Below are 22,080 nucleotides of genomic sequence, written 5' to 3'. Positions count from 1 at the left end.
GAGAAAAATTAGAAAATCAATATCTTTTATTCTAAACATTCTATTTAATCAATGGGAACAATGTGCCTGTATATCGACTGTAAGTTTGGTTGCGCTGTTGTAGGTAACTGTTTATTTAGTTCAATGGTTCCCACTCCTTTTACTCAGACAAGCAATATCAATAAAAATGAGCTCGCGGTAATAAAATATTGCAATAAATGAAAGTAAAATACACTGTGTCTGCGATTTGGCACAGATTCGAACAATGAATCGCTAAACACCAAAAACAGTTTAGGGTTCAAACAACAAACGGTCGATTTGGAAAATATTACCTTCGCTTTCACGTGGACAGTGAACGATGGCTCAAAAGTTTAAAATTATTGAACACGTCTGACGATGCTCCGGTGAAACGGGAAACTCTCAGAAGATTTGAGTTATTTAGCAAAACAAAGACAGCCTTGATAAAACGTGGTAGGTTGTAAGAAAGCGTACGATACTCTGGAAAATGGAAAGATGCTTCTGAATATGGATGAATTTGAAATCCTATTCTGTATATTTCAACAGTGTTTTTTGTTTAGTCCCATGTTAAAATATTGCAGATTGCTCCATAATTAATTCGAAATCAAAACAGAATATGAAAGTGAAATATGTAGAAACGTGTGCGGGGTTTCATCTTATGGAGTGCCTTTATTTTGTTTGATTTGTTGACGATTCGTTTTTGACTGCGTGGAGGCGTTTGAAATTATGTATAAAATGCAACACTCTCCTTATTTTTGATTTAGGAATGTTAATTAGATATCTAAATACAATCATATTGCAACACTAAATTGTTTCACTTTTATACGGTGATGATATGGACAAAAACACGTACGCGTATATTTCCAAACACGCGCGAGAATTAACAATGCGCTTTCGCGACGGCATTCTGGCTCGGCAGAGATCATCAACTCTATTGCAGCTTAGGTGAGATGGTGGACATGGGGTTTGAACCCAAAGTCTTAAGCGCGCAACGACAATATGATCGCCATCGCGCCTCTCATGTTGCCTGGATTCGTTAAATTTCATAATAATCATATTTTAGTGGATGCAATGGTCTAGCTCAGCGGTTCCCAAAGCGGTCGAAAACGTCTTCTTGTGGGCGTTTGCAATAACTGGAAGGGCGCGATGGCGATTTGGGCAATTGGGGGACACTGGCTGTTAAACTGAGCGATTGGGGGCGGTGACAACATTTCGGGCAATCACAAGAAGTGTGATATTATCTCTCATTTTAACTTACTCCTATGTTTTGGTTCAACCTAGTAACTTGTGATTTCGTAGTTGGAAATTTCTCGCTTAACGTAGAATATTATGATTTATTAAATCCGTATTGTTTCGCAATAATACTAGTATGGCGCGTGTCATACGCTTCCTTCACCATGCCCTCCTATGATGTCAAGCACGTTTCGTTTTTCTGTTTTGAATTACAGCTTCATTTTACTATCGAATTCGAAGGTGCTTGAAAACGGTACAATACAATTTATTTCGGCATTCTGAAAACTCAACACTCGGTTAAAAAAAAAAACTATTACAAAAATGCCTGGAAAACAAACAAAACTAAAGAATTAGGTTTATAGCGTGTAATGCCCGTGCTCGTTCCTCGAAAATAACACACACAATATCAAATATAGTAAAAAAGACTCGATGAGCAGTATCAAAAGGCTCATCGGGCGTTTCATGTGATGGGAAAATGAGGCACGCATACAAGTTGAAAAAGATGACAAAGTACATAGTGTATCGGACGCAAACGCGTTACGGACATGTCAACGCATTTGGGCAATAATTACATTTGATTGAAAAAGTGCAAAAACAAACGAACGCTGGAACATGTGTAGGATACTTGCTACATGAAAATTTAAAGGCAGTCAAACTGTTTCATATGAGAACTAATAATAATCAAGATTCCATATAAGATGAACGGAGATTTTCTCAATAAATAAAAAATATTGGCATCACAGAGGTCTCCATTATTCTGATCACGTGTTTGTATTTCCCTGAGAATCTCAACTTTTAAAGTCCATTCAGGCAGATCCAATAGTTTTTATTCTCATTTTCGTCTAAAATTGTTCCAACTTCCTGTGCTTCTGTCAGTTATAGTACTGAAATAGGATCCACGAGGAGAGTTATGCCGTCCGGTTTTCCAAAGTTTCGATTCAAAAGTCTCCTATTCCATCGTCCAAGCAGAGTTATATGTGGTTGTGTGGGTACAACACCCTTATTTTATAATTTTGCTAATGCTGGGAGCAACACATGACAGCTGGACCATCTGATTGAAATGACGTACGCCAGATCCTACCATCTCCACGTTGCGACTTACCTGGTTCATTTTTCATTCTTGAGTCATTGAATAACAAGGCTACATAAATAATACACAAGGCCTTCTCTTGGAGGTGCTGTGCCCCGTTAAACATTTTGTTGTTATTTATATGACCTAATAGCAGAAAGATCGCTTCAACAGGAAACTAAGTGAGTGATAGACAATTTTGTGAAACGGGTGCAAATCTGTCTCTAACGCCAAGGAGGTATTTTGCAACATATTCTAGAGAGAACATTACTTTTGTACAAAGTTTCTTAGATTCCTGAAACTTCTGTGTATAATCAATCACACACAAACAGAAGTTCAAGCGCAAATAAAATTAAATAGTTATTTTTCTGTGGGAATAATTAAAAAAATTTGGGTTTCTTTTTTTGGGTAACCCTGAATTTCCACTGAACCACTACCGTTGGTACTATGCTTTCAAAGCGTCAATCAGTGTGTCGGTGTTTCATGTTTCTGGCTACAGAATCAAATTGATATATCCTTACGTGTGGGATCGGGTTAAAAGTTTTTATTACTTTTGTCAGCTCATACTTGGTAGAGCGTGCGTTTAGTGCCGTGATTGCGCGTCTGGATATCAGAAGATATCCCCTCGATCATGTCAGGCGAGAAGACTCAAGATGTTTCTGACTAAAATCAAGCCAGACATTAAGTCTGGTAGTCGAAAAGTTGACCAAGGGCCTAATGCCTGGTTTATACTTATGAAAAATAACACTAAAGGTAACTGGCATTTCATGGTTAATTGAACTCGAAACATAGAAATGATATAACAGTCAACGCATTCCGCTTTCATATCAGTGATTCTCATCTATGGGCCAAGCATAGCGCAGTCACTTAAATTACATAAGCGTTTCATGCATTGGCACCGAACAAGTCGCTAGACATGGTTTAGGTTAAAAATGTATAACAACTAGGTTGTAAGTCACTATTTGCAAGTTTCTCATTATCAATAAAATACATGAAATTCGGGGAAGTCATACTAAATTACTGGTTACATGGAATATCGTTCTGCTCCATATGTCACATTAGGTGATTTCATTAATTGAATGCCTGTGTAGATTGTACTATGTTGAGCATTATTTCAATGTTACAATCGTCAATGTTATTATTCATTCAGTTGAAGAAACTCTATGTCGGCCTCAATTGCAATCTTGGTGTTAAGGGGATTGCAGTCACAGGAATTATTGTGTCACAATGTGGAGTAGAGAAGGTTGGAATGTGGGACTGCAATCTGACAGCGGAAGCAATGAAAGCATTCAAGGAAAATGTTCGGGATGCAAAGGTTCAAATATTTTAAAAATGAAACATTGGTTATTTAAAGATTGATCTAATGGATCAAGCTAGGACCACATATAACTGATGGTATTGGATCTAGCGTGACTATGCTACTATGTAATTTATATTGAGTAACAAAAATCAAAACTGCATTGAGTTAATCTTAAGGTATAACTTATCGTTCATTCAATTCATATTGTTTCAATACCATCACTCCGAGCAAGGCTCAAAACAAGCAGCCAATAGAAAAAGAAAAAGTCTTTGATACATTCAATCGCTTTTAAACTAAAACAATTAGAAATATTTCGAATTGTATATTAATCAGGTTGCAAGTCATTATTTGCATTGGTGAGCTTCTCATCATTTTAATAAAATGCATGAAATTCGGGAAATCCAGACTAAACTGCTGGTTACATTAGATATCGTTCTGTTCTATATGCCACATTATTTGATGCCAACAATCTAATGCCTGTGTAGATTGTACAATGTTGAGCATTATTTCAACTTTTCATCCATTTCAAATAAGAACTTGGTAAGCAATGCCGAACCAGAATGATTTCGGTCCTTCCTAAATATAGTAATACCTTGCATAACAGTAGCTGCTTGTACAGAGCCTTGTTAGGAGCGGGGGATGTAATACGCCGTAGAAAAATATTGAGTAATGCAATGTTATAATGCCTGGTTTACATTTACAAAAATAACACCGAAAAGTAACTGGCATTTCATGGTTAATTGAACTCAAAACCTTGAAATGATGGAAGTATCTGTTGTGTTCTTAATTAAGCCACTTTTGTTTGCAAGAAATACACAAGTATAGAAGTTGTAGCAACATCCTTTGTTGACCAACTCAAACCATCGACTGGCCGGAAACTCCAGTCAAGGACAAAACGTGATGAGTAGTCATGCGATTTATGACGTAATAAATACACCACATCACCTCCCTCCTAAAAATAAGAATTGTTAGTAGCAAGATTTAACGCTGACAGACATATACTAATGATGTAGTAACCAGAGTTTTACATTAAAAACAACTTAAAATTGAAATCTATCTGGTCTCCTGCTCCGCCGAAGTGGGTAACGTCGTTCAATATCTGTAGTCGACTTTGGTGTTTGATTCTGTGCTTCGTCAGTTACCGGTGTCCGACCGATGGGAGAGTTCGGTGGCGGTGATTCGATGTTTGGAGACGGCACTGGACTTTTGGATACTGAACTGTCTGTTGCATCCGGTTCCACACTCGCAGGCTCGTCATGTTCAAAATGATCATCTTCAGATTCAACCAGTTGCTCTTTATATCTATGTTCTTGCTTGATATTCAAGTCAGATTTAATAATCGGGTCGATTTCCCTTTTACAACTAACATTGAGAGCGACACTGAAAAGATAAGTCGGTGGCCCTATTATTTTTGTTATCCCACCACGTTTCCATTTCGAGTTTCCACAGTAATCGTGACTGATTCACCAACGCTAAATGATCGCAGAGTTTTGTTACTCTTCGTTCGCACTGTATATTGTTTTTCTTTAACATGATTACGAATGTTAGGTTTGATCAAGTCCGAAAGAGTACAAAGACGTCGTTTACAGAATAATACAGACGGTGCCCCACCTGTCGTGCAATAAAGAGTATTTCGATACCCTAGCAAAAAATCATCCAAATGTAAGTCGAAGTTGTTGGCATCGTTAACTGAGCGCATAGCGCGCTTGAACGTTTGTACAAATCGTTCGGCAGCACCGATAGATACAGGATGATAAGGTGCAGATTTCTTATGCTTGATACCATATGCTTTCAAAAAGTGTGCAAATTCATGTGAACAAAATTGAGGCCCATTGTCACTCACGAGATATTCTGGTAAACCATATCTAGCAAAAAGACTTCTTATGACACAGATAGTACTATTGGCGTTAGTTGACGACATTTCAATAACCTCAGGCCAATATGAATATGCATCTACTACTATTAAAAACATCGCGGCATCCTAGATAATCCATCTGCGTTACAGTGTTTTGCCGTTGGTTTGAATTCAATTTCATAGGCCAAACCTGCTAGAAACAAAGCATATCTCTGTAACCTTGCAGCTGTTGTAGCAGGGATACCTTTGTTTGGATGGAAAATATACGTTAAAGGACGGTGATCGGTAACTAGAGTAAATTTCCTCCCACATACGTAACAATAGAACTTTTTGACCGCCCAAATAATTGCAAGGGCCTCTTTCTCTATTTGTGAATATTTCCTTTGTATTTCGATAAGCAATTTTGAAGCAAATGCTATGTGACGTTCGGAACCATCTTTCATTACATGAGACATTGCCGCCCCGAAACCATACAGTTAAATATCACAAGCAAGTTTTAAAATTAATGAAGAACCATAACGAGTTAATACAGTGTTCGAGGTCATAAGCTTTTTGGCTTGAAGAAACGCTTTTTCGCAGTATTTAGTCCACTTCCATCTGCAATTAGCCCTGAGCAAACAATTTAAAGGATACAGTACAGATGACAAATTCGGAATGAATCTTCGATAGTAATTAACCATGCCAATAAACGATCTCACTTGACTGACGTTTTCTGGCCTCGGTGCATCACGAATGGCTTTAATTTTAGCATCCGTTTTGTGAAGCCCATTACAATCAACTTTGTATCCACAGAATTCAACGCTGTTTTTAAAAAATCCAGTTTTACTTTTATTAACTTTGAGAATATATTGTTGCAAACGCATAAGAAGTTTTTTAATATTGTCGGCATAAGCACATTTTCATTTTGAGCCGTCTATGTAGGATCATTTTTTTTTACACAAAGTCCAATGCAGCCAACAATGAGGCCACTGAAGGTTTGGGAGCCATGCCGAAAAGAATAGCTTCAAAAAAATTGAAGAAAGTTGCCAGTTTTTCATAGTACTCAATTCCAAATATCCAAAACGAAGCGAACAGTCTATAAAAAGCCAACAATGATGAATTTCCAACTGGCACCGCTTTCTTGTCAAGAATTAAGAAGAATTCCTCAGGATCAGATTTCGGACCAATGACCAATAAAAATGGCTGTCTCAATGATGGAGGCTTGGTTTCAGCATAATATCCAACGTTGCAGCCGGCCTGAATAAAAATGAATGAATAAGTTTCCAAAGGATGTCATCACTTTGAAAACTCATTCAGAAACATGTCACGTTGCATCTGCTATGGTATTTTGCAAACAAGTTAGGAAACAGAGTACGCACCCCTTGAAACTTAAATAATGCCCACTGCTCTTGTCCTTTCTTCCCCTTTGTGTTGAGAGGTGGCAAAATCCTCGATAGAACTAGAAGACTCTTTAGTCCATCTAAAATGTGTCAAATACTCGAAATATGCTCTCACACAAAATACATAGATATAATAAAGCTATTTCACTGCCGCCCAGTTGGCAATGTGGCAGAGATAGTTCTAAGTCAACTAGTATTTATACATAAAATATCAGTAATATAAAGCATAAAGCACATACCATCATCACACTGAACACAATCCTGATTCATTTTAGGAATTTTTTGAATGAGTGGTGGAAAAATTTCCATAAACTTCTTACACTTCGGGCAATTCATCTCAAATTCACAGTCAATCTGAGTTCACAAGAAGCACATCTGAAAAAAAAGATGCTTTCTATATCCGTACTTCTTAAAAATATCTTGATGTGATGAATACAATAATAAACAGCCTATGTACATTGCACTTTACATCTAGATTTATTGCTAACTTACCAATCCACCCTCATAAGCATCACAGAACCTTGGGTACTTTTCTAAAATGTCTGTTAAGGTCATAGGCTTCAGCTGTATTTCAAGCCTACGATAGTCATGACTTTCCTTCATTATGTTATATATTTCTGCCTTATTGTCCTTGTTAGGTGTGGTTTCTTTCAGCCATTTAATCTGAAAAGCAATATACATATAAAATATTCCAAAAAATACTAGCTGCGGAGAAATAAAAATAACCACATATGAAAAAAATCAGAAATTTCCCACCTTTTTCAGTATAGGGCTATCGTCTTCCAGAAGTGAGGCATCCAGTTCAACAGTACTCCCACTGGTGTCAGCATCTTCGCTACTCCCAAAACTGAAACTACTTGCATATGTTGAGTGGCTTCTCTTTTGTTTTTATACATCTTATCTTCTATTGCCATTTGTTTTCGTAAAGTGTTGAGCTTGTTTTCTATAAGGCCGGAACCACGAAGAGGATCATAATAATGGCCCTAAAAACATTTTTAGCAATTTAACAATAACAACAAAAGAGCCCTAATGACAAAGCTGACAGGGAGCAGACTTGAAGTCAGTAAACACAGAATCATATTCAACACCCATTCTGGCAACTTCAGAAGAGAGGAATACAGCCTTAATGACGAAATATTGTGTACAAGATTCATGAGATTGAATAATGCTTTGTAGGGAAAGCGAAATTATCTCAAAATGAAATTATGTACATATCCGGTTGTTCCCTTTAACTTCAACTTCAGCTTTGGAATTTCCTCGACACACGTCGAAATTCTAATACTAGTTGGTGGAATATTTTCACATGCCGTAAAAAATTGTCAAGTCGAGTAAAGGTTGTGCAACATTGATTTTGAGAACAAGTAATATTTATATATTTCTTCTTTGACAGATCATGTTGGTGACGTAAATGAATTGATAGTTCATCTGTCCCCCTCATCTTACATTCACAACCTTCCATTGGACACACATAAAAATTCATTATGAGGCTCAAAAGGGCCTAAAACAAATAACAGTATACCGGTATATACTAGGCCTATAGCTCTGCAAGCAGTGTGATAAAAGTACCAATTTAACACTGCAATGAGTTATCGGTAACTGTTTAAGAAAGAAAGTGATGGCAGACTGACATAGGCTAGTTGTACTGTTTTATAGACCCAGTAGACTGCAGTCATCAGGTTGTAGGCCTGTGTGTCTGTAACTTGAGCTAAAAGCATGTAGCCTACATCAGACATAAAGTTAACTTAACAGTCAGACAGGCCGGCAGACGTAACTTGGCTCAGTAGCCAGTTGTGTTATACTGCAGTTCATGCTCATTTCGATAATATTATTTGAATCCACTGCTAGCAATCACTTACCGACAACGGACAATCGCTCCGAAACTGTTAGCACTGTCAGAATGTAGCAGGTGAAAGCTAAATTCCATTCTTTCATAACAGCAATTCACTCTGTAATCCAACTGTAAAAAACAACGACCTAGCCTACCCCATCCAACTGTCCTATTGGCCTCTCACGCAAAATAAAAATCCCAGCATAATATCTTTAACCGTAACTGATAGGCCACGCAAGCTGTGAGTGGCCATGCTGCATGATAACCTTCGGCCGAAACCACCGCCCTCGACAACGCGAGAAGGAAAATGACGACTTCGAAAACAATTTCCCCGCCCAATTCCACGCTTCGCCGGTTCCAACTTTAAAAAATAAACAGAGAAATTAGCGGCGAGAGAGAGAAGGCGGTCGTCAAACGAGAGAATATTTGACTTAAAGACGAGTGAGAGTGCGAGAGGAATGACGCTCGAGTCACGATTGAGTCATTTTGTTTCTAACTCTTCCGAATTAGTCACGCGATTGACTCGAGTTTTTTTAGAGTGTACTTTTTGAGGTATTAAACCATTGCTTTCTAGAAAAATACTGCTCCTTCACCATTGGCATAACACTGCCACTTGATATTTCGACCACATCCCTGTTTGCTAATTCCATTGACGTCGCAATTTGAAATGCCCTTTGAAAATCAAATTTTTCCTCATCTTTTGCCATTAACGTTTTTCTAGTAGCCTCATCGAGTATACCAAAAATTGAGCCATCGCAAATGAAATCATCCCTCAATGGACCGAATTTACACCACTCAGACAATTTTCTTAGCTCTGCTGCATATTCACGAACCCCTCCAGAAAACTTTTGATCTTATCTGTGAAATGTGAACCTTTCCACGAAAACGGAACGTTTCGGTTTTTAATGATCTTGCAAGGTTTTCTTTATAACATCATATGTTTTGGAACTAGATAAGTCGGGTGCCAAAAGATTGTGTAGTATTTGGTAGGTTTTAGTAGGCAAGTTTGCAATTAACGTTGGTACCTTTTTCTCACCGGCAATATCATTTGCAATAAAATACTGTTCTAATTGCTCACAATAAAGCGGCCAATCACTCCCATCATATTGAATCATATTCTTAGCCATTTCTTTGATTTACAAGGAATTTGTTACGCGGTCCCACATATAAACAATAACAGTGTCTCACCAACGTCTTTGCACATATAAACAATAACAGTTTCTCACCAACGTTTTTGCGCATATAAACAATAACAGTGTCTCACCAACGTCTTTGCAATCGCTGTAAATTTACGATTCATCCACATGTGTGTATCCCATTCTCGTCGCCAGTTTGTTGGGTTCTTAAGCCCCTTTTGTTTGCAAGGAATACTCAAGTATAGGCGTTGCAGCAACACCCTTTATTAACCAACTCAAACCATCGACTGGCGGGAAACTCCGACCAAGGACAAAACGTGTTAACTAAATCGTATGAGTAGTCATGCGATTAATGACGTAATAAATACACCATACTCTCAACGCTTTCCGATTTAATACCAATGATTCTTATCTATGAGCCAAGCATATCGCACGCAAATTTCATGAGTGTCTCACACATTGGCACCGAACAAGTCGCCAGGCAACCGATCTCTAATATGTTGGAAACTTTCAAATTCAAGTTTGTGTAGAGTCTGTAAAACTTCTCACTCCCTGAATGACGTGGCATGTAAGGGGTTTGAACCCGAGATGATTTTAATAAAGTTAATACTACCGAGTTAACCACTACACCACTGCGATCACTGAACTCAATGATTATTCAGGGTATTTTACTCTTACTATGGCCTAAGTGTGGCACATGGATATATCTCATGCCAATTATAATCATCAATGTTATTATTCATTCAGTTCAAGGAACTCTATGTCGGCTACAATAGAGATCTTGGTGTTGGAGGGATGGGAGTCACAGGTATTATTGTGTCACAATGTGAAGTAGAGAAGGTTGGAATGCAAGGATGCAATCTGACAGCGGAAGAAATGAAAGCATTCAAGGAAAATGTTCGGGATGCAAAGGTAAAAACAATTTGAAATGAAACATTGGTTATTCAGAGATTAGTGTAACGGATCAAGCTAGGACCACATATAACTGATGATATTGGAGCTAGTGTGACTATGCTAATATGTAATTTATTTATATTGAGTGACAAAAATCAAACTGCATTGAGTTAATAATAAAATATAAGAAATTATTCGGGGTCATATCGTTTATTCAGTTTGTATAGTTTCATTACCATCACTCCGAACAAGGCTCATATAAATATTCAGTAATGCAATGTTATAATGCTTGGTTTATATTTACAAAAATAACACCGAAAAGTAACTGGCATTTCATGGTTAATTGAACTCAAAACCTAGAAATGATTGAACTATCTGTTGTGTTCTTAAGCCCCTTTTGTTTGCAAGAAATACACAAGTATAGACGTTGCAGCGACAGCCTTTATTGACCAACTCAAACAATCGACTGGCCGGAAACTCCGACCAAGGACAAAACGTGTTAAGTAAATCGCATGAGTACACTGTTAAAAAATTTTACATGGAATTCCATGGCAGTAATTTTACGGTATTTTCCGCCTAAAATTACCAAATTTTCCTCGTAAAAATTACAGGACAATCCCGTTTTCACAGCCCATATTGCAGGGATTTCTCAGTAAGAATTATCTAACTTTCTGAGTTGATTTCACCTTAATTCCAAGTGAAACCGACCTGCTTTTCCCTGTAGAAAGTACACGAGTTGCATGTATTCTTGACATGGATATTCGTGTAAAATGCGTGATAGAATTTCCCTGTAATTGCAGTTACAGGGAATTCCGTGGCAGCAATTCAAACTTGGAATTTCGTGTATTCTCTAAGTAACTCCCGATCTTGTGACAGATCAACTAAAACAAACTTAGAGAAGTTTATTCTCAAAAACAAATCACCAAAAAATCTCAGGCACAGACAGCAAGACAGGGGGTGTGGTAACGCCCCCAAAACCTTCAATATAATTTTAGGTGATTTTTAGTTATATTTTCCATCACTATATATGTCATCAAAATAACAAATTTCTCAGCATGCCCAAGACTTAGGACAATTTCCAAATACGACCATGAACTCAAGCTAGAAATCCTGATATTTGACCCCCATCCCCCCAAAAATATATTGTTCTCGGCTTCCAATTGGTTACGGTCCAAGTCTGATGAACAGTACATTATATTATTCAAGTTTGATTTTGAAATGTGTGGATTTCCCAAAATCAGGTTTTCGAGGGAAATTTTAACAAAAACAGCCAAAAATTTTCATTTTGATATAGTCTGGAGTGATTTTCTCGTGTTTTGATACTCCAGAGCCGTATTCCTTGCATTCTAAGTAAAATACCTTAAATAATTTAATACCAAAATATGTTGAATAACTTTTTGGCAAGCAAAAAGACTGAAAATTATTCAAAAAAGTTTTCCAACAAGTCGATTTAGGTACTAATATACATAGTCACCCATCTCTCGCTCATTGTACCGCCATTGATAATGGACGTTCACAAATTTAATTTGCATATTGAATACGTTAACGTCCTTAACCAATGACAGTACTATGAGCGAAGGATGGGTGACTGCCTAGGAGGACTTACTTGTGAAATCTACTTGGACTATAGTTCAAAATCTAGAAAAATACAACTTGTTTGATCGATTTTGAGTTTTTTTTAATTCAAGATGTCTTACATAGAATACAAGGAATATAACTATGAAATATCAAAACCCTGGACAGGAATCGCACCAGACTATTACAATGAAAGTTTCCATGAATTTTCTCCAAAAAAAAAAAACGATTTTAGGGAAATCCCCCATTTTAGGGAAAAACATTTCTCTCATTTACAACGCACACGGTTAAGCGAATATCACACGCATCACGAGACACAACTGGCATAAAGCGGCGAAATACCGCTTCCCGATGAAATTAAACTGAAGGTTCTCGCACGTTTTAACGAAAAGTTATGACATTTTTTAGGAGGGGTATACAAAATTCTCCAGCCAGAAAGGTTACATAGGGGAATGAACTCAAAAATAGCAGCAGTATTCTTTGGGTATACCAAAGGCAAAATATGCCATGAATACATACGTTATTCCATTAAAAAATCCTCCACTGTTGCCAATATTATCTTCGCAATAGACACATAGTAAGAATATTAGAATGTCAGAGAACCGCTTGTAAAAAGAAAAGTGTACTTAGCTCAAACCGAAAGCCTACATATTTGGAGAGACTTACAACGCAGTGCTATTGACACACATCAAGATAAGATGGTGGATCGTTTTGCTCAAGAACAGGAAAACCACAGTGTGAACAGCAAGAAATGAGTCTCGAGTGTATAACATGAGAAATCATAATTCTACTTGCGAACGAGCACGTGAGATATATATTTAACAGGTCTTATTCATCATTGCTCAAATTTGGCCGATGCTAGCACAATTGGCAAAGTTAATATTGGTAATATTAGAGATTTAGGAAACCTAATATCGAAGTTATATGCTTTGTGGGTGTCTCACTTGATTTTTTGTTTACTACTGTACTATGACCACATATGGTAAAAGCACTTCTCTCGGTAACCCACTACGTAGACATGCATTATTGGTAACACTTATCTGCAGACATTGATCGATTTTTCGTCGATGTTATTGAGCAACTCATTCTGCCCTGCCTTGTAGGTGAAATGTTCGTCTAGAAATCCACTCTCAAATAAGAAGAGCCACCCTGTCTGAATGTCTGCAATCGGCAAATTGTTACATTATTGATATCACGCCTGTGTTCCGTGTGATGCTTTTATCATATGGTATCTCCCGCAATAACAGCATCTTTTACTGATTTCTTATAGTCTACTCTAATTGACATGCTTGATAATCATGCTAGAAGTTTGAAAAGATTTCTGACAACTTGTTAATGAACAATTTAAATTCATTTTTGGAGCATTTACATATAGGCCTATAAGTCATCTTAACTTTCTGACATTATATAGCTATCACATAGTTCGGTAATATACTGGTATCGCCTACCCATCAGTATAACTCAAACCTCCTACATTGATCAACTTCCTCATTAAAACGGAAGAACTCGCCTTCTTGGTCAATGGCGGATCGCGGTTCGTGACAGTCAGTCGCTTAATCGCTTGCCGCATACGTTTTGACGCGAGCGAATGGGCGTCTGTGATTGGTTTGTTCAGAAAAGTGAGAATACAGTAGTCAATAGAAAAGCAGAAAAGATGACGCACAGTAAAATCTCATCGTTCTTCCATGAATTCCCAGTATATTTTACGACGTCACAAAAACAGGAAAGTGAAATGTATTTTAACTGCCATTTCCTTGTTAAAGCTATGAAATTTTTTAACAGTGATAGTCATGTGATTTATAACGTAATAAATAAACCACATCACCTCCCTCCTGAAAATAGGAATTGTTAGTTGCAAGATTTAACGCTGACAGACATATACTAACGATGTATTAACCAGAGTTTTACATTTAAAACAACTCAAAATTGAAATCTATCTGTTCCCCTTCTCCGCCGAAGTGGGTAACGTCGCTCAATATCTGTAGTCGACTTTGGTTCTGATTCTGTGATTTGTCAGTTACCGGTGTCCGACCGATGGGAGAGTTCGGTGGAGGTGATTCGATGTTTTGAGACGGCACTGGACTTTTGGATACTGCACTGTCTTTTGCATCCGGTTCCACACTCGCAGGCATCGTCATGTTCAAAATGATCATCTTCAGATTCAACCAGTTGCTCTTCATATCTATGTTCTTGCTTGATCTTCAAGTCAGATTTAATAATCTGGTCGATATACCTCTTCCAACTAACATTGGGAGCGACACTGACAAAATAGGTTAGTGGCCCTATTGTTTCTGTTATTTCACCACGTTTCCATTTCGAGTTTCCACGGTAATCTCTAACGAGGACTGATTCACCAACGCTAAATGATCGCAGAGTTTTCTTACTCTTTGTCCGCACTGTATATTGTTTTCCTTCAACACGATTACGAATGTTAGGTTTGATCAAGTCCAAAAGAGTACAAAGACGTCGTTTACAGAATAATACAGACGGTGCCCCACCTGTCGTACAATGTGGAGTATTTCAATACCCCAGCAAAAAATCATCCAAATGTAAGTCGAATTTGTTGGCATCGTTAACTGAGCGCATAGCGCGCTCGAACGTTTGTACAAATCGTTCGGCAGCACCGTTAAATGCCGGATGATAATGTGCAGATTTCTTATGCTAGATACCATTTGCTTTCAAAAAGTGTGCAAATTCATGTGAACACAATTGATGCCCATTGTCGCTCACAAGATATTCCGGTAAGCAATATCTAGCAAAAAGACTTTTTATGACACGGATAGTACTATTGGCGTTAGTCGACGACATTTTAAAAACCTCCGGCCATTTTGAATGTGCATCTACTACTATTAAAAACATCGCCCCCTTGAATGGCTCGGCAAAATCTACGTGGACTCGGATCCATGGTGCTTGAGGCCACTCCCAGAGGTGCAGAGAAGATTTCGAAGGTTAATTTTGCTGCATTGCAATTTTGAACCATATTTTCTATGTCTTTTTCTAACCCTGGCCACCAGAAATAACTTCCAGTCAAAGATTTCATTTTCACAATTCCAACGTGACCATCATGCAATTTTTTTAACAAACGTGATCTCAGAGAATTCGGTAAGATTACTCTGGAACCCCACACCAAACAACCATCATGTACCGTTATTTCATTCACGTTTATGAAAATAGTAGGGCTTGATACTGGGTTTCTGTGACTGGTACAACGACCACCATTTCAGTACAGAGTCATATACTTCCAATAAATCAGCGTCACAACACGTTTGATTTATAACCTGTTTACACGTTATCGGCAGAGAATCACAAATGGCAAAGCTGTTTAGTGTAGCATCAGTAATATCGTCTTCACTTTCGTTCTCTTGGGCTTGAAGCGGCATCCTAGATAATCCATCTGCGTTACAGTGTTTTGCCGTTGGTTTGAATTCAATTTCATAGTCCAAACCCGCTAGAAACAAAGCATATCTCTGTAACCTTGCAGCTGTTGTAGCAGGGATACCTTTGTTTGGATGGAAAATATACGTTAAAGGACAGTGATCGGTAACTAGAGTAAATATCCTCCCACATACGTAACAATAGAATCTTTTGACCGCCCAAATAATTCTTTATTTGTGAATATTTCCTTTGTATTTCGATAAGCGATTTTGAAGCAAATGCTATGGGACGTTCGGAACCATCTTTCATTAAATGAGACATTACCGCCCCGAGACTATACTGTGAAGCATTACAAGCCAGTTTTAAAGTTAATGAAGGATCATAATGAGTTAATACACTGCTCGAGGTCATAAGCTTTTTGGCTTCAAGAAACGCTTTTTCGCCGTATTTAGTCCACTTCCATCTGCAATTAGCCCTGAGCAAACATTTTAAAGCAAGGCTGCCCAACCCGCGGCCCGCCCTATAAAGTTGGTATGCAGACTTTTTAAATTTTTACCTACATTTTGTTTTACTATACATAGGTAACTTTCGTGGTTTTGGTGTGATTATTCCTGTCATCTATCTACGTTCAAATGCCTGTTTTTATTATTAGATATGTGTCAAGTCTTGCACCCTGGTGGACATTAACGTCATTTTTTTTTATTTCTCGCAAAACTGTGAACTCTGTTCGACGAACTATAAAGATATTGGGAACATTGGCGATTATTGGGAACAAACGCTGAGCGCAAATATCGGAATGAACTTGGAGCTTAGGTTTGCAAATTAATTTCAGTTCGATTGCTCTCTTTCATGTCGGTTTTGATCGTCTTTATCGCCAACGTGAAATAAAAAGTCAACAATATCTTGGGTACTGGTCCCCGGACGTCTTTTTTATGTTTGAACTTTTGTTCATATTATGTTCGCGTTTAATAAAATTTTGCAAATGTCGTCACTGCGTATTCGTCAATAATTCTGATGAAATTGACTAAATGGCATTGCTACTGATTAGTCACAAATCTGTATATATAGACTATTCGTTCAGAAATCTTCGTTATGTTACTTCATTAAATACTTGTATTGGTGTTTCAAATTTCACGAAATGGCCCACTAAAACTTGATATTGCCGCACATTATGCTCATTTAAACATTAAAGCAGTATCGTAGCTACTGAAAATGAATGAATAAAAACACTATAACGCAAATATAACACTCAACTTTGACGTGATGTGTTTTTTGCGTGGTCGCCAAAAAACCGCAAGTATGTTGTGTGATGATTAATTCGGTCGCCCGAGAGTACTATGTCCACGCCCCGTTTACCAGATATTCGAATAGTAAACCGCTATTATAATATTCGAATAATTTGCCAGCCCTACCCAGTAACCAGAAAGCAATTAATAATTTGATTGATTTCATGTTATTAAACTCGTCTTTCATGTATTATGTAATTACCTACACCAAAATCAGGACTTATCTGGTATTAATGTATTGTACAGACGTTTGCGGCCCGCGACCGATTTCGTCACGTGAAAGTGGCCCGCGAGACAAAAAAGGTTGAGCAGACCTGCCCTAGTATGTGACAAACTACCAATTTCAGGTTTGTGTAGAGTCTGTAATACTTCACACATACTGGATGACGTGACATGCAAGGGGTTTGAACCCGAGACCCACGATTCTAATACAGGACCACATATAACTGATGGTACTGGATCAAGCGCAAGGGTTCCCAACCTTTTCATCTCAATTTCCCACTTCCGATTAGGCTGAGTTGTTGTTTCCCATTACATATGGACTTATTTAAAAAGAAAATTTTTTTTGTTAATAATAATTGGTTTGACTTTCTATGATAAAGGCTTGCAATTGATGTAGAGTTTGAAACCCCGAACATTCATTGCGCCGTCTAGCATCCCAAGACAGTGACGATCCGTGTAAAGAAAATCAGTGTTATCCATCGAATAGAACAATTTAACGCTTTAAATTACCAAAAACGCATAAAAGTTTACATAACATTATACCGTCCATATCAATTCTGCTGTTTTTTTTTTAAATGATAGACCGGAAGTCTGAATCTGTTTTTGAAAATGCGTATTGTAATAGGACAAGGAGATTTGTTCATCTTTGACGGCGCAGACTTACTCGGCAGAATTTCATCACACTCCACGAGACAAAGTTTCATTTATGTCCCACCGATGTTATGGAACTTTTGGTTCTTGCTATTCGCAGGACATCTACATATGACGCAGTTAATATCATTTTCAAACTCATTTGAAATTGCCCATGTTGTAGAATCTTATCCTGCTTTTATTTTGCAATTTTTTTTTAGCAAACTGATAAGCAAATGGGTATTTGACATATGTTGACTCATTTAATTGGGCTACATAGAACCATTGGAAATGGTCTTAGTGCAAAAAACTCATTGCTGCAGTTGCTTTTATGCAGTTGCAGCCATTACCTTTTATTAACAATTTAGCAGAATGGAGGGACGGGTCAAATATTTGTTCATCAGAGCGCGTGCTTACCCAATATATCCGAGACATTTTAATAAAAACTGTTCTTTTTTGCGGCTCTGCAAAGAAAATATTCTTGCGTAACGTTTAATTTAAAGCATTGGTGCTCGCTCGAGACATGCCTGTGAGGTTGTTATCGGCCGACCAAAGATCAAAATGAGCTGCGTAGCACTATCAGAATATCATGCCCAACAACGTGATATTTTACTAAAGTTTTGATTAATTGAATGAGAATCTTTTTCAGCATCATGGCAAATACTGTGATTTTCATTGTGTAATATTTAATAATTGTGTTGTTGTGCGTACATTTTTAAAAAAGCATTCAATTTTCCACCTGCAACCACCAAATTTCCCACCGGTTGAAACTATCTATCACTGATCACTGATCTAGCGTGACTATGCTAATATGTAATGTGTATTGAATGACAAAAATCAAAACTGCATTCAGTTAATATTGAGTATACGAAATTATTCGGGGTCATATCGTTCATTCAGTTCATTTTGTTTCAATACCATCACTCCGAACAAGGCTCAAAACAAGCAGCCAAACGAAGAAACAGCCTACGAAAGGAAAAAGTCTTCGTTACTTTCAATCTCTTTTAAATAAAAAAAAAATAATTAAGATTATCAATTAAATTGTATAACAATCAGGTTGCAAATCACTATTTGTATTATGATGTTTCTCCATCATTAATAAAATGCATGGAATTCGGAAAATTCAGACTAAACTGCTGGTTACATTAGATATCGTTCTGCTTCACATGCCACATTAGATGATGCCAACAATTGAATGCCCGTGTAAAATACTCTAAAAACGATCGAGATTTCCTGAAAATAACATGGGGAAGGCGCAATCATTATTTTTTGAATGAATTAAAAATGATGAAGAAACGTAAAAGTTTTTTGATAATATGCTTTTTCTGATCTAAATATCCTGGCATTTCACAGTCAATAATATCGCTTTCAACGTTTTAATGGTTTGGGGAGGTTTTGACGTCAGAATGCTCGATACCAGCATTCACTAATTAAACATAAGGATATTATGTATTTAAAATGACTGGGTTTATTCTGGTTCGGCAGAGATTATCGAATCTATTGTCTTGGGGGAAATGGTGCAAAGTCTGTAACCTGCGACGCCATTCCCATCGCTCCTCTCATGTTGTCGACTGAACTATGTCGGCGTCCCATATCACAAACTTGCATTCAAATCCCATGTTAGGAGTGGGAGGATTGTAAGGAGTGGGAGGGTTGTAACACGTCGTATAAAAAATATATTCGGACACCGTTGAACTCTCAACAAAGGAACATAGACTGTAGATTTGAATCTTTCCACATCTTATGAACAAAGAGCATGATGTCCTAGAGCAGTGGTTCCCAACCTTTTATGGCTCGTGGCCCCCTCCCGGGCCTATTAGCACTCGTAAAAGCTATTCAGTATACAATCAAAGGAAATCTTGTGCTTCGGACTGTCTGACGAGGTTTCTTCTATCAGGCGCCGTCTTTTACATAGCTAGACGAATGTCATTGTCACATCAAGACGGTTTCTAGATTTTGTGTTGATGGTAATAATATCAAAAAAAACATAACCAGGCTTCTCCTCCGACAGAAACCAGACTTGTCCAATATTGCTTTCCTGTCAGTGTCAAATCTAACTTGGTTGGCAGCAAAGAAACCGATGCCCACTTCTTTCACCGGTTGATGATTTTTGTCACGATGGTTTTGGAGTTTAGATGGACGTAATGATTTATTGCTCTTTAATACGAGCAATGCAAGCATTGAGCACGTTTTCTGCCATCTCGATTTACCTTGGTAAAGCCAGCGTAACTGTCGTTCCATTCTCGTATTTTGGGCATTCGGAATTTACAAATGGGTTTTGCGTCTATAATACGATAGCATAGGTTATCTCGCAGTCTAGTGGAACTGCCAGTCTGCAAGTCAGACGGCCTACTGGTGAACTATTTTGATTGGTTGATTCCAAATTTCATTGTGATCAAACAATTCACGCTCAAAAAAGTGAATACACTCTGTGATCGCAAATAACCTATTCAGTTAATGAAACTGCGATGAACTCTGAACAGGAAATTTTATTTTAAAAGGAAAGTATGCAAACAAGGTCGCTTTATGACCAATTATTAGCCTTGTGTCGTGGCCCCCCTCAAACTGCTCCGTGGCCCCCTTAGGGCCCCCGGTTGAGAATCACTGTCCTAGAGTATTTTTTCGATAATTCATTTTGATTTCAGCCATCAGCCAATTAGCATTACAAAACCTGGATGACGAGGCATTGTGTTAATAATACAATGGGTATCAAATTTGAAACTGGCCAAACTTGGTCGACTGATAAAGCGGATCGGTACTGATAGCCCAAGCTAAGAATAATGAACATTACTGACGTTGTAACATGAAATGATTGAACAAACTCGGTGAATCAAACTACTTAGCTGAGATTTAGATTCCAAACATTCATTCGAAGATTTTCGAATTTTGACCTCGACTTTAGAAGTTAGCATAACTAGATATATTCTAGCAGTGAACACCAGAATTCAGTCTGCTCGTCCATTGTTTAAAAGGCCATAAATATGTATTGAGTACGGAGAATGGAAATCAATCAGTTATAAATCATCACTAATAACCTTTTACGGATTTTGTATGATTGATTCATGTATGGACCTTACATGATCCAACCCAATATTTTTTCTTATCTTCCTTTCTCAGTCGTGCATTTGCAAACCATGAATAATGTCTGAGTAACAAGTTTCATGATTTGTTTCAGATCAATTGGTTGGATCTGAGTTGGAACGACGTCAGCAAACTCGGAGACGAAGGATTATCTACAATCAGTGAAATTGTTCATCAATGTCAGGTTCAAACGTTGTGCATGTTTAGATGCTACTTCAACGATGATCAGTTGAAAAGATTCAAAGCATTGATCGCTGATACCGGAGTTGAGTTCAAATGCTAACTAATTCAAAACAGTGGGTGTAGTAAAATGTCTTCACTTTATAATATTTTCTACTTTTACATTACTTTACTACTTTACCTTTATCTGATTTTAACAGAACACTCAATTATATCCATTATAATTGTTACTCAAACGAAAATTTTATCCAGTTTGTGAATATTTCTGTTTATTAGTGTGATTCTATATACTTGTACTCATACTTATAAGATCAAACAATACAGAAGGCATTTAAACTTTCACTGCAATATTGAATCATGGCCCCAACTGCGATTCCCGACAACAAGTTTGGACTTTGCTCCATTTCCAATTATTTTGACTCTAACTTTCGGATGTAAAAAAATTTTCACCACGGAAACGCATTATTGTCACAAAAACATTATCGTGGTTCACTTCACAATTTCGACTCCTGACTTGAAGCTTGAAACAAAAACTCGGCATCAATACTCCCCTTTTACAGACTGATGCAACTCCTAAATGAATTCGTAAAATGTATTTTGTTTCGCTCCGAACAAGACTTTCGATACTTCTGATGTTAAACATTCAGAATTTACAAAGACCTTTTTCAATTAAATTGCGAACATGGGAAGTAGGTTGAGCTTTCCAGAAATTAAACCCGGGATCTCAAACTTTAATTCAAGCAGAAATGCGACCTCTGCACTTTGAAGAATCTTGATACTGTAACTTGATACTGTAACTCTGAGCGAGTCTTGCAGATTTTCATCAGTGAGGCGTGTTCCATGTTTGTTCCTGGTGGAGTGAGTCGCGGCGCTATGGCCCATCGTGTTACGCGTTAGGTTCGCAGGTTAGAATCCCATCCGTAGATAGTTATGTGCGAAAGGATTGCTGGACTCCTCGCCGTTGTAGGGTGGTTCACGTAACCGCTGGTCGGTTAAGACTTCCTTCGCCATCAAGTCCAGGCTTCCGGAAACAAATAACT

General features: G+C 37.7%; 2 protein-coding genes across 2 annotated transcripts in view; one reads left to right on the top strand and one right to left on the bottom strand.

The window, feature by feature from the left end:
* The window catches only part of LOC120327802 (NACHT, LRR and PYD domains-containing protein 4C-like), a 39,760-nt gene extending 18,147 nt beyond the window's left edge, over window positions 1-21,613 (top strand). Inside the window, exons 10-12 of the mRNA XM_078114550.1 lie at window positions 3,450-3,614; window positions 10,545-10,709; window positions 20,955-21,613. Of these exons, the coding sequence (XP_077970676.1) occupies window positions 3,450-3,614; window positions 10,545-10,709; window positions 20,955-21,143 (519 nt within the window). The 3' untranslated portion in view covers window positions 21,144-21,613. The remainder of the gene's footprint in view (window positions 1-3,449; window positions 3,615-10,544; window positions 10,710-20,954) is intronic.
* Window positions 6,110-8,974, bottom strand: LOC120327486 (uncharacterized). The gene is made up of 6 exons (XM_078114770.1): window positions 8,690-8,974; window positions 7,590-7,816; window positions 7,326-7,496; window positions 7,073-7,187; window positions 6,813-6,913; window positions 6,110-6,690 (listed from the first exon to the last, which is right to left on the bottom strand). The coding sequence occupies exons 3-6, from the start codon at window positions 7,434-7,436 to the stop codon at window positions 6,388-6,390; spliced, it is 630 nt and encodes a 209-aa protein (XP_077970896.1). The 5' UTR covers window positions 7,437-7,496; window positions 7,590-7,816; window positions 8,690-8,974; the 3' UTR covers window positions 6,110-6,387.
* Window positions 21,614-22,080: the final 467 nt, after the last annotated feature.

The sequence above is a fragment of the Styela clava genome, chromosome 7, assembly GCF_964204865.1.
Source record: "Styela clava chromosome 7, kaStyClav1.hap1.2, whole genome shotgun sequence".
Lineage (NCBI taxonomy): Eukaryota > Metazoa > Chordata > Ascidiacea > Stolidobranchia > Styelidae > Styela > Styela clava.
The sequence above is the reverse complement of the archived record's forward strand: the minus strand, read 5'-3'. Positions and strand labels throughout refer to the sequence as shown.